Source organism: Heteronotia binoei, chromosome 1 (assembly GCF_032191835.1).
Source record: "Heteronotia binoei isolate CCM8104 ecotype False Entrance Well chromosome 1, APGP_CSIRO_Hbin_v1, whole genome shotgun sequence".
NCBI classification, from domain to species: domain Eukaryota; kingdom Metazoa; phylum Chordata; class Lepidosauria; order Squamata; family Gekkonidae; genus Heteronotia; species Heteronotia binoei.
The window spans coordinates 74764405-74778275 of NC_083223.1; the positions used below are offsets into that span (position 1 = coordinate 74764405).

At 44.1% G+C, this 13871-nt stretch overlaps 1 protein-coding gene across 3 annotated transcripts in view; it reads right to left on the reverse strand.

The window, feature by feature from the left end:
- COL12A1 (collagen type XII alpha 1 chain) overlaps positions 1-13871 on the reverse strand; it is a 180234-nt gene that overhangs the window by 147231 nt on the left and 19132 nt on the right. For 2 of the 3 annotated variants that reach the window (XM_060236191.1, XM_060236199.1), the window contains exons 8-12: positions 12702-12992; positions 10730-11332; positions 9425-9697; positions 7668-7940; positions 6001-6273 (exon numbers count right to left, since the gene is read on the reverse strand). The exons of the other annotated variant lie outside the window; for it this stretch is intronic. In XM_060236191.1, the coding sequence (XP_060092174.1) occupies positions 6001-6273; positions 7668-7940; positions 9425-9697; positions 10730-11332; positions 12702-12992 (1713 nt within the window). The remainder of the gene's footprint in view (positions 1-6000; positions 6274-7667; positions 7941-9424; positions 9698-10729; positions 11333-12701; positions 12993-13871) is intronic. 3 annotated transcript variants of the gene reach the window in all.

The window sequence follows — 13871 nt, forward strand, 5'->3', positions numbered from 1 at the left end:
CATGGGCATGAACCGGGAAATGGCGGTTCATGTTGGTTCATGGTTTGGGAGGTTGTAGAACAGCTCCCTCATAAATTAGAGATGCCAAACTTACAAAGAGGCTTCAGTAGGCTCTCCTCCACCAGCCCTACAAATTTGGCAAAGATTGAATTTGGGATGTCTGAGTTATAGCCCCGCAAAGCAGATGCCAGCAAGAAAGCTCAGCTCTAGCTTCAGGTTTGGTCCCTGAAACCACAGCAAGGAACACCTTCCCAGCCAGGAGACATGTTTAAAAAATTGTCCCACTGTGTGTGTAGGGGGGTGGGGGAAAGCAGTCCCTAAATCAGCCATACAGCAAACAACAACTGAACTAATACTTCTCCCTTTGTGCTGCAAAGTGAAAGCAGCTGAGTCAGAGTGTGGTATTATACCAGTTTATAATCTGATCCCATAGAGTAGAATGGGAGCCCCACGGTGGATCTCAGAGCTGCCAATCAAGCAATGGAAAACTATTTTGAGTGTTTCTAGGGCTCTCTACAAGTCCACCCCAGCGTTGCCTAGGAATTAACTGAATCAGGCCATCTGGAGAATGAACCACAAAAACAAAGCAAATGAACCACCATGAAAAATGCAGTTTGGGTTGGGGGTTTTTCTTTCATTCTTTTATCAGGAATGAGGCAGCCAAATGAACCAGTTCAAAATTAACCATGAACCAACCTGGTTCATACTCAAAGCATGGTTCATTTCTCGTTTCATGCCCTAGTGCTATCCTAATCAGAGCTGCACTAAACCCATGGATTTAGAAGAGTGTAACTCTGTTTCATAGCTTGCTAGAAGGCTGTTCTGATCTGTGATTTTTAAATTTCTTATTATTTTGTTGTGTTTTAAAGTAATTTGTAACCCGCCCCTGTAGCCAGAAAATTTTCAGTTGTGGGCATCAGGGGGGCATGACATCATTGCTGATATCACAAAAATAGTAAAATAAAAATAAAATAATACAAAATAAAAGCAGCAAGCTCCACCCCTTGCTTCCCCACCAGTGCTTCTCTCTCTCTGCAAACTTTCTCACGCTGCCAAAAGAGCAAGCAAGCAAATGGAGGAGAGGAGCAAAAATCTCCCTGCCTATTCAGAATTCAAACTCATCCTCCAAGATTTCTCCCCCCCCCGCCCCCCCCCAAGCAACAAAAATAACTGAACTTTCCAGCAGCAATCCAGAGCAGCTACACGGCTTGAACAGTCGGCTGGATCTTTTTGCAAGCCTCTCTTTTTGTTCTGTCCTCTCTCCCTCCCCACACCTCTTTCCTTTTGTGCCATGATGGGGTGGGGCCTGCTTTTTCTTCTTCCTGCTGATGGCATCATTGTTGGGGTCAGAAGCTCCCCCAAGAGAGATCTGGAGTGGAGGGAAGAGGATGCCATATGATGCTGAATCAGGAAGCAGGAGTGGGTGGAAGGGGAAGGAGGAGCTCAGCTCTGCCTTAACCATGGTGCCTGCTAATCAGCGCTAACTACGCTGAATCAGGAAGCAAGGCAACATGTGCTTGGCAGCTCTCCTCCACACATGATGGCCTTTTCTTTGCCTCTCTTTGTGTGACAACACATCAGAGGAGGCCTGGTATCCTCCCAAGCTGGGGGTGGGGGAGATCTGGTATCCATGGGGGTTGGGCTTATGAGTGAGGGGGTGTCACCATGCTGTGCCCATCATAGCTATGCAGGTGCCCACGCACTGGATCATCTTTAAATTGAAAGGTGGAATATCATCAATATATCTGATTCTCCACATGAATGCTTGCATCCTGAGACTGCAGCCTTGAACGTACATGACAGATCTTTCTACAAATATGAAAAAGCCCCAGGTTTTCAGAAAAATCTGAAATCTAAAACAAAATATACAGGAATGGTAAGCCCCTAAAGTAACAGAAGCAGCACCTGTAACATTATGACACAAATACTTTCAGTGACTGTTGCTAGGCAACCACAACTATATTGCCAGGCTTTAAGTATTTCTTTTTTGGCAAGTGAAAGGCAAAGGGAGGTGATAGGGCCATTTCCAGCACTCTCTTGGCCTTTGAGGAAGACTCATGGGGCCAGATCTGCCAGCAATTATTGGGTAACCTGATACAAAATAATTTCCATGACTCTCCAAGAAGTAGACATGGAAAATGATGTAAGGTGCTTTGGATACCCACCGGGAAGAAAGGCAGGGTATTAATGTTAATGTTTCAGGTGCTGTTTCTGTTATTTTAGGGGTTAATAAATGAAGTACATAAATAATAAACATGGATGAAGATGGAGGGTAGATTAAGAGCACAATCCTATGGGGGGAAAGTGCTTTGGGAGCAAACTACCCCCTGCGTTGGTGCAAGTCGCATTTGCACCCACAAAAGTCCAGTTGCGCCATGGCGAAGGTGACTTACACAGGTGCAGGGCCACTGGAGCGCTGCACCGCCTGAGAGCAGCGGCACTGGAGGGCTGCGCCTGAGTGCAGGTGTAAATCCTGCAGAGCGAGCCATGCCAGTGCAGGAGGGGGTGCAGTCAGGGGCGCAGCCAGACTTAGGCGGCTCCCTAAGGACTTTGGGCTATGACACCCCCCCCCCCCCCCCGAGAGACGTAAAGTTATGTCCACAAAAACAGTGGCATATCCCATAGGCACTCACTGAAACTGAAAACAGAGATTGCCATGGGAGCCTGCAAACCCCTTAGGGAGCCGTATAAGTGGGTCACCAATCTCCATGCACACCGAGCTGGGTGAGCCCCCTCCCCAACACCCAATCACCACTCCCCACAACCTAGAAATTCTTTCACTCCAGCCTTGCACGGATCATTAGGTAGGGAAGACCGTGAAGTGAGGGGTTCTGTCGAGGAGCTCCCTGCCACGCGGACTTAGAGCGAGGCAGGGCTTTTATTGAGCAGCAATGCACAGGAACACAGTTCTGGCTGGCTTGGTGTCAGGGGGTGTGGCCTAATATGCAAATGAGTTCCTACTGGGCTTTCCCACAAAAAGCCCTATGTGAAATAATAGTGACATCAGGGGGTGTGGCCTAATATGAAAATGAGTTCCTGCTTGGCTTTCCCTACAAAAATAGCCCTGGAGCGAGGGATGAGGCACCTTGGTGATGGGCACGGCACAGCGAGATTGCTTAGGCAGGGCAGGGCGAGCTCTTTGACTTGCGAGGAAGAAAGCATGGTCTCTCCTCTGTGGCTAACTGCTTTTTCCCAAGTTCTAACAGGTGCCCAGTCCCCAGATGCTCAGCGTGCTGAGGTGGACGCACAAGGACGGGTAAGTACAACTGTGCACCCCAAAGTTTCTCCCCGCTCACTCACAGCTCGGCAGAGTGCCAGCATCTCTGGCACTGGACCCGGACTGCAAGCTCAGGCAGGGAGTGCATGCTGCACCCCCCCATGTCGCTAGAGGTCCCCTGTCTGTCCTTTGTCTTGTTCCCACCATTTGCAGGGCACCGAGAGAAGTGGGGGGTCTGGCAGCTGCTCCGATGCCTGCAGGAAGGTGGGTCAGAGACTGTCCCTTTAAGAGATCCCCTCAGCAAAAAGCCTCCTGCTGCAGCTGCTGCCCCTTCGTTGCCTCTTGATCTGTCTCTCTTTTGCAAGAGGGAAGTCGACACAGAGGCTTCCGAGTGTGGCGGCTCAAGCCTCCCCTCCCCGACTCAGTCAGCTGTTCCTGCCCTCCTCTGTACTCAATCAGCTGCTCCTACTCTCCACTCTGAGTGTGGAGCCCCGTGGCCTGCAAGACTTTTCAAGTTGTGGCTGGGATACTGTTGTACTTTGTTCTAGCCCAATAAAGTCTGCAATGTGCAATACTTTGTCTCTCCTGCTTGCTGTCTGCTGCACATTCCCTGTGCCCCTCCTCTCTGCTACTTTGTCAGTGGGTTCCCCGAGGGAATGTCTTGGGGCCAGTCTCGCTTGGTCCTGGGGGGGAACTATGGCCAGGCTAAGGTGCAGCACTCAGCCTCTTGTGGGAGGAGTGGGGCACAGGCCCCCCTCCCCTGTCCAGCCTTGCATGCGCTAGGCTGGACAGGGGAGGGGGGCCTGTGCCCCACTCCTCCCACAAGAGGCTGAGTGCTGCACCTTAGCCTGGCCATCCCAACAGCCTGCCCAACCCATGAGGCTGTTGTGCTCAGGGCACAACCTACAGCGGGTGGGGGGGAGCGAACAGAGTGGCTGCATGGCCGAGGCCTCACACTCTGCATTCTGCAGCCTGTAGGGGAGGAGTTCCATGCACACCGCAGGGGGGTGTCAAGACTTCATGGAGGGTCTCCAAGACTGGGGGAAGCTGGCAGGGGGCGAACTTGTATTTTTCGCCGAGAGAATGTCCATGTCCCCTGCTGGCATGCCGGGAAACCACAGGAGTTTGACTGTTAGCCCACAATTTACTCCATTCTCTGACAGGGGGCAGGTTGGGGACAGCGATCAGCCTCTCCGGGGCCACCTCTCCTCGCCCCTGACTGTCATGTGCTGCGGCACGTGCACCAGGACTGGCCAATCCAGGGGAGGTGGGCTGGCCCTCTCCTCTGGCTGCCTCCACCTCTCACACGCTCCAGGAGTCCTATGCTGGCGTTGTCATGGTGACGGTCTCCCTCACAGCAAGCTAGGCTTCTCCCCTCCCCACGCCCGAGCACACCAAAGTCCTCAGGAAGTCTACCAGCAGTTACCCCACGGCTGGGCACCACGGAGGTTAGGATTGGGCTGCCCAGGTTGGTTGGTGGTTGGGAAGGAGAGAAGGAAGCAGAGAAAAATGAGGATTTGGGGATTGCCAGGGGGCGGGGAAAAGGAAATAATGTAGAAAGGGAGATACAACATGATTCACATGACTCTCCAAGAAGCAGACAAGGCAAATGATCTAAGGTGCTTTGGATCCCCACTGGGGAGAAAACATATGCCAAGAAAACACCATATGGATGGGATAACAAGAAGCTGGTAAGCCAAGTCCTTTTTTAACCCAGTATCTTTTATCCTTATATTTGCTGGCACCATGATTTGATCTTCAGAGGGGAAAACACAGGAAAGATAGAGGTTGTAGGGTCCCTTCTCCTTTATACACTTTGGCAGATGTGGCAGATACCTCATGTATCATCAGAACAACTCTATTGCCAGTGCAAAAAAACCAGAGTAAACAACTGGAGTAAAACTTAATACTAACCTCTTTACATAATAAAACTGCAAATAGAGCAGAACTATGTGGCTTTCCCTGCCCTTGGGCAACACAAACAGTTTTAGGTGCAAAGTTTATGAATCTCAATTTGGACCACCCCTCTACTTGCAATGTTTTGTTTTTTTTTAAAAACTATGAAGCTGCCTCATAAGGAGGCATCTAGTCTAGTACCTTGCCTGAAATCTGGCAGGTAAGTAAGATCCTTAAACAAGCAAACATATAAATCTGGAGATACCAGACATGCACTGGACATGACAGTGACTGAATCTAGTACTTTATGCATATGAAATAGATCTTCTACTAATGAGGTAACTTCAGTTCAACAAGGTGCTGCTTCTGACACCTCCCTCAACATCACCTTGCACAGAGGTCCTTACCTCATGTCATCACAGATCTGTCCCTGCACGGCTCTTTCTGCAAGTGTCTCTCTCCCTCTACTTTTCTCTCAAGCATATTTAACATCATAAAGAATCACAGAAATCTTCACACTCAAAACTAGAATCATGCTCCAAGAGAGCTATGAGACACCAAACCTCAATGGTGTCTCGCAGAACCATGTCTACACTTGATAATCATATGAAAAAGCTATTCCAAGCAACCACAGAAACTGGCTAAAAATATTTCTTCCAGTGACATAAACCAAGAAATCACCATAACAATTTTCTGTGTGCTTCTCCTTCCAATAACTAATGTCTTTCATTCAAGTTCATAGAAATTAGCCTTCAGCTATCCTTCTATTACCACAGCTCTATTTATGCAGTCTAATCCTTAGCTGTCATGCAAGAAGTGAGGCAGTTTCACCTTCACAGTATCTTCAGTAAGCACATCATTAATTTTTGAAGTCAACTTGTTTTTACCTTCAAGAGTGTCTCCTTGTCCTGAAAGTGCGTCTCCTGCGCCAGAAGCATACAAGGCAGTCACAGTCAAGTCATATCTGGTTCCTGGTTCCAGTTCTCTGAGTACTGTGGTGGTGGTGTCTCCCCTTAGTGTTACTTCTTTAGTTTCACCTCCTGCCACTGGAGTATATGTTACAAGATATCGCTGTACTTTGCCAGGGGCTGAACTCCAAGATAATTTCAATGAGGATGTTGTAGCATCAGAAACTTTCAAGTTTCTTGGTCTTCCTAGAACTGTTTGTGGTAAAATATACAAAAACATTACTTAGGAGGAGAATATGATATCTTTAAGACTTCTGCAAAATATCTGTGATCTAAACAAACATAATCAGCGGGGGGAATAGCATTTATGGACAGTGTCATGTAGTCCAGATGTTGGATACCGCTATGTTCACTGGAACAGTGAAGAACAACAGGTGGATTGTTGGTGGGGAAATAGCTTTTGAATGAAATGAAATTTAAGACATATGCTTCTTTGGATCCAACCCACTACATCTGAAAATCAATTTCTCTTAGTACAAGGGGTACTGGTGGGAAATTATATATTGGTAAAGATGGCCAAGGCTGAAACTAGGTGGAGTTGGTCCTGGTTAGTATTGGATAGGAGACCACCAAGGAAGTCTAGAGTTGCTATGCAGAGGCAGGCATAGTAAAACTGCCTAACTTAAAGCCTAACTTAAGGGCAGTTAATATATGGAAGTTTTTGCATGTAATATATGAAGAATGCATATTGTCAGTATTTATTTCCAAATCCCTGTATCACACTGATAGATGCAACAGAAAACAAGTTAATTTGCCAGTTTCCCAGCATGTTAAAACATGGTGGCAACACCATGTTTGTGATATGCCAAGAGGCCATTTTAATACCTTCTCTGTTTTCACAAGAACATAAGAGCAAGTGCCGTTATCAGTCAGACTAACAGTACACTGAATCCAGCATTCTGTTCCACGCAGTGGCCAACTAGGTGTACCTGGAAAGTGTACAGATAGTATTTGGAGGACAAAGCCTTCCTCTGTTACACACCCAGCATTGATATTCAGAAGGTTACAGCCTCTGAGCAGAGAGATTCTGTTTATGAGTAATGGCTGAAAGCTATTGATAGACTTGTCCTCCATGAATTTGTCAAGTTCTCTTCTAAAGACAAACTAATTTAGAGTCCTTCACTACATTCTGTGGCAATGAATTATAAAAGATAACTAAGGAAGTACTTCTTTTGTGACTCCTGAATTTACTGTCCATCAATGGTAGTTACCACGGCTAACAGCCATCTAACATCAATCCTTTTAATTAAGGAATCAGACAGCTTCACACAGGATACGTACATCTATGGCTATTGGCCATGATGACTAAAAGGAACGTCCTCAGATACTCTGAATATCAGTGCTAGAAGGCAAAATCAGGGGAAGGACTTTACTCTATGCCTTGTTTGTTGGCAATCCAGGGCGACTGGTTGGCCACTGTGACGTGGAATGCTGGATCACTGGTCTGATCCAGCAAGGCTCTTGTTATGTTTTTCACTGCGTGTCTGTGAATTATAGCCTGAGGGAAGGGAAGGGAAGGGAAGGGAAGGGAAGGAGGGAAGGGGAGGGAAGGGAAGGGAAGAAATGGCAACACTATTAATGCCTACCTTCTTCTGTTTTCCCATATCCATTAAGTGGACTTCCAGAACCAGACTGATACTCAGCAGTAACAGACACCTCGTATCTTGTATCTGGGTGTAGATTCTGTAACGTAGTTGCTCTTTCATTTGCAGAGACAGTTACTTGCTTTCTCTCTCCACCAGTAGCTGGTCGATATGCCACTCTGTACCTGAGAACATTGCCTGGAGCTTGAGTCCATCCAACCTTAAAACTGTCTGTTGTTTCATCTGTTACCCTTAAGTTTCGTGGTGATCCCCGAACTAGAAAAGAAATAACACAAAAAATGCAAATCATTTTATTTTGGCCAGTTCATTTACTAGTGAAAACGTTTGTGATTTTATATCCCCCAAATGAAAATAGATCTATTAAAACCTTACTTTATATAACATGACTGACTGGAGAGACTGAGAGCAGTTATGGAAAGTATAAAATTTCATTATCATAATTAAAAGCTGTATCAGGTGATAAGAAATAAGACACTTTCTAAGCAAAACACTGCAGGACTGCTTACATTTAAATCACACAAAAAAGACAGAATTTTTTGAAATACTGAAAAAGTTATATGAACTGGGAGAAGGATGCTGTTTTAAAAGCAGAAAATCCTTTTATGCTCTGCCAATTTATGGCTGTTTACAATAGGAACATTTCCAGCTTAGAATGGAACATAACTTACAGGACACTAAATAAAGAATATCCAAAACAACTAAGGCTTAAACCCAAGAGGCCCAAGTGAAAAGGGGTTTTGAATATATCAGGTTACATTTGTAAAGTTGTGTGACAACCATAATCTTTAGAATTATAGGTCACTTTTCCTGAAGCAATTTTTTTTTAGAATTCTTACGTATGTGGACAACAGTTCAACTCAAAGGTACTTTCGTTAATACACAATCTAAAAAAAACATGATCTTTGCAAACTGGGTTTTCAATCTTGTCCAAAGCTCAAGAGAAAATATTAATACCATTTTTTATCATTCTCTGTTTGGATTCCTAATAGGTAATGATCTAGGGACAACTATTATTTGAAGATTACACAACTCCAAATTCATACAGTGCCATGACAAGTTACTCGCCACCCAAATCTGGAAATGCCCCCCTGGCAATAAACACAATGCCATGGTAGTGCATGTACTAGGCCAGGGGTCCCCAACCCCCGGGCCGCGGACCACTACTGGGCCGTGGCCTGTTAGCAACTGGCTGCCACTCCATCCTCTGCCCCCCCTACCAGCACCTCCCCCACTTGCCCTTTGCAGCGCCGCAAAGCAGTGCTGCACTCCATTGCCCTGCACAACAAGGCACCACCTCCCCTCCCTAGCACTGTGCCACTCCCCTCCCCCACCCACGGGAGCAGGGGAAGCTTGGAGTCAGCTCTACCCACTTCATCAGGGCCTAGGATGATTCTAAGTTGTTTTCTTAAGAGCAGGCTGGTAAGAGGAAGAGTTTCGCCCCGTCCCTCATTTCTGGAAGTGAGGGAGGGAGAAGCCTCCTTCAGCATGCTATTCAAATAAATTAGAATCAGCCTGGGCCCTGAGGAAGCGGTAGAGCCGAGCCTCACCCCCCTCCCACATGATCAGAGGGATGCTGCAACGAGGTTTGGGCAGCTTTGGCACATCCTTGCTCCTGGCTCCACCCCTAGGGCAGGCCGTGGTGGCAAAACCGGTCCCTGGTGCCAAAAAGGTTGGGGACCACTGTACTAGGCTTCTGTGCTAATTTTCAAGAATGAACAGTGCACCAACACAGACTATACCTTCTAAAGTTGTTTCTTCCCCATCCAAGGAAGGACCATCACCATCTTCATATTCTGCAATCACACTGACAGTATATGTGGTTTGGGGAAGTAAGTTAGTAAGTACTGTAGTAGTAACTGGAGCTGGTACAGAAACAATGAATTCTTCTTCACCAATAGCCACTTTATACTTAACAAGATAGGACAAAACACCAGCTCCTGCTGGAGACCAGTTGACTTTGAAACTGTTAGAAGTCACATCTGAAAACATCAAATCCCTTGCAGGCAAGTAAGCTGTTGAAAACAAAAATGTACTGAGCAAAGAATGCTTTGATAAAAAACCTCTCTAAATTCCAGAAATGTCTGCAAAAACAAAGAGCTTCTATATGCCCCATACTTCTTGTTTAAATGTATATTTCTGAGTACTTCTAATACATGACATACATTAGAAAAGATACATATTTCCATCTTTCTGGCATTTCATTAAAAGTGATGATTCTATCAGTTTTAAAAACTAAAATTAAATAGTCAAATTGGAAACATATAATGCTTCACAAATTCTGAACCATGCCAATATTATATCCACATTTCTACCTAGGTGGCCCCTTTACCACTGGGAAATGATGTAGGATTAAATCTAACACAACTTTTGTGTTCCATCCACAAGAAAGGAGCCAGAAAGGAAGTACTGGACATATCTCAAAGAAACAATCAAAAGCACTTTTGTATACTCATATACTTGTTCATCTAATGCGCTTAAGATAGCAAGAACTTTCTAAGCCTGATACCACTAAACAATCATTAGAAGAGAGTTCTCAGATCACCTGAACCATGACTGACAACTGTCAAGACCAGATAACATGCTTCCCCATCCAGCCAATATTAAGCACTTCCATGGCCTATTGTATTCAAAAGTAGAATTAAGCACATATTTTAGTCTCTGATGAAACTAAAAGATTAAAGAATGCTTAACTTTTTTTTTCGTTTGTGCTCATTATACCAAGCCTTTCATCAATGAGATTAAAGTGGCTCCATCCACTGTAAAAATGTAAGTTACAATGAGGAATTATAAAAGCAAGGTTAATTTTCTTCATTTCCAAACTCTAATTATTTAATAGAGATTAATTTGTTGTGCATGCTACCAAGGATATTACAATTCTAGAAATAACAGCTAACTTATAATATGCTGTTACTTTTTAAAAAGAAATACATCCCCCCCTTTTAACTATTGTATAACTGGTACTATATACTGGACCATGTAAAATTTAGCCTATTGCCTTCCAAAGGAAGTTTTTGCCATGTATTACTGCACTACAGACTACTTACATTTCTTCTTAATTTCTTGAAGTTCCTGTTCAATTCTTAAGCAGACAGACTGTGTAAGTTGAAGAGATATTCTTTGAAAAGCATCAAAATCCTCTACTTCATACACGTGGGTTTCTGAAGGAGGAGTAGCAATAGCTTCCAGCTCTGACCGGACTGCATCCTTTACTCCAACAGCGAATATTTCTACATCTGATTTCCTCAGCTTTACTGCAGGATCTTTAAAAGCATCTGATGATTTCCCATCAGTAATAAGAATCATGACCCTTGGGACATTTGGCCTTGCACCTTTGCTGGTAACAAAGACTCTCTCCCTCACATAAGTCATTGCTTTGCCTGTGTTTGTAGATCCGCCTCTGTAGGGAAACGTGTTAATAGCCTGGATTATATCTTCAATTCTGTTGTATCTGTTCAATGTGAACTCCGTATGAGGGTCCCTGCTATATTGGACAAGGCTTATCTGGACTTTTTCAGGTGAGATCTCAAAGCTTTTCACTAACACTTCCAAAAACGCTCTTACTTTAACAAAATTGGCAATGCCAATGCTGTAGGAGCCATCAACCAAAAGCACTATGTCAGCTTTTACATCCACACCACGTGAGCATTCTGTAAAAAGGAATAATAATATTTAGAATTCATACAGTAATTAGGAATACTGAAAGTATTTTGTATCATCATTATCAGGGGTGGAATTCTAGCAGGAGCTCCTTTGAATATTAGACCACACACCCCTGATGTAGCCAATCCTCCAAGAGATTACAAGACTCTTTTTTGTAAGCTCTTGGAGGACTGGCTACATCAGGGGGTGTGGCCTAATATGCAAAGGAACTCCTGCTAGAATTCTACCTCTGATCATTATCAATATAAGATTGTGAGGGCAGAATATAGGGATGGGCTGAAACTTAAATAAATATTTATTTAAAACATTTCTGTGCCACTTTCCCATCCAAATATGGTCTTCAAGGTATATATAGTGATTTGCTTATCATACTCATGACACAGGAGTGATCTGAACTGTAGATATTGCAATTCATAGCTCACAGTCTTGTTTTATGCAATGTTGCACCCTCCTAAACCCAAGGACTTCAACGGACTTCTATATACTCTTCTGAGTACAGCTACTTAAGATTGCATTGTTAGGCTCTCAGACATGATATTACATCATACCTACATAAAATATCACCTACTAATGGGCATTCTTTGTATTTCTAAAATTGTATATCAAATGCTCTCACTTCCAAACTGTTAAATGTGACCCTTCTAGCTAAAACAATTATATTAGCAAAAACTATTTTTTTATTAGTTGTTGCAGATTTTCCAGGCTGTATGGCCATGGTCTTGGCATTATGAGACCTGATGTTTTGCCAGCAACTGTGACTGGCATCCTCAGAGGTATAACCCAGAAAACTGAAGTTCTCTCTGGGTCAAATTTTCATCCAGTCATTCTCCCTCAGCCTAACCTACCTCACACAATGTTCGTGACAATAAAACAGAGGGGGAAAAGCCATGTAAGATCCTCTTAGACCCTTTGAGAAAGGATAGGATAAAAATGTAATAGATAAGACTTCATTGCTTCCCCTTCCTGCTATACCACCACCACTCCCCAGCACTTCTAAGAAAGCCACTCCAGAGATCTGGGGACAGTCTTAATCATGGGATGGCTGGATGGAGCTGGAGGATGGAACTTCTAATTGCAGATCCTGTTCTGGCAAGAGAAAGTACCTTCTGCCTGCACAGTCACAGGTCTGGATGCAACCCTGTTTCTTTTAGAAAGGTCAGCAGAAGTTGTTTGGATTGCAATACTTATTTTAGCTTCACAAAGCATTAAGAAGACCACTTTTCTAAAAGATACAGCTACAAACTAAAAAAGTGAGAAAACTCTGTTGCTTTAATCATCTTTTTCCCAGTACTTTATTGCTTTTTGTACAATTCAACAGAAAATAATACGCATTAGTTTTACCCATCAATGACTTACCCACTTGAACTTTAACTGGCTGTGTTTTTTCCATTATAGTCACTGGTTCACTGGCAGTCAATCCTTTCATTGCATACACATGTATTTGGTATTCGGTTTCTGAAGAAAGGTCTTTAACATTAAAAGCAGTTGTTTGGGGTCCTACACTCAACGAATACTGTTTGGCACCAGCTATCATTGGAATGAGCTCCACCTTGTACCCAGTTATTTCACTGGGAGATGGATACCAAGTGATTCGAATGGATCTTGATGAGACTTGTGTAGCTACAAGGTTTGAGGGAGGTTCAACAGCTGAAAAATTAAAAACAAGGATGACATAATAAACACTGACTTCTGACTTTTAGAAAAATAGCTGTATCCCCTCACTACCCCCCAAAAAACAAATATTCCAAATTTGGATGCTGGACCAAATAAATGACAATATTGGGCAAAGGTATTTCTTAGGCAGCCTATTCTATACCCATTTACAACATCATCACATCAGTGATCTGAATAAAGGATGCTGATACCTGTGACCAGAGTTATGCTTACTATTTTGTTCATGATACAGTGATGTCATAGGCAACACAAAATAAAAGTGTTGAATTATGTCCTAAGGGCTATAGATTTCTATTAGATGCTTTAGTCTGCACAACCAAAAGGTTTCTAGGACACTACTAATGTCCCTTAACAACTGGCATTTCCAGATAATTAAGTGCATCACATGGTAATATATAAAGGAGAAAGCTAGAAGTATATCTTTTTAACTCTTGAAGAAAAATAAGGTGGCAGTTCTTGGAACACTTTAAATAAAATGAGACTTACTTCTGAGTAAACCTCCTTAGGATTGCACTTGAAATGTTCAAACTGATCTCAATAGTCAATGATGGCTAATTGGCTGTATTTGAGTTTGCATTCTCTGACATTTAAAATACACAAGACTGGAGACCCACAAGAAACTTGCAGGGAGTGGAGCATTCCCCCACCTTTCCTTCCCTCCCACTCCCACCTGCCCCTCCCCCCCAGCAGTCCCTCCCTGGAGGGCTCTGGAGCTGGGTGACAGGGTGTGGCTCAGGAGCTTTACAACTTGCTGAGTGCCCAGCAGTGGCAAGGGCCCCATCTTTTGTGCAGCATCCCCTCACCCAGTGACCTGGGGCCCTTGCTGCCACTGCTGGCCCTGTGGTGAGGAAG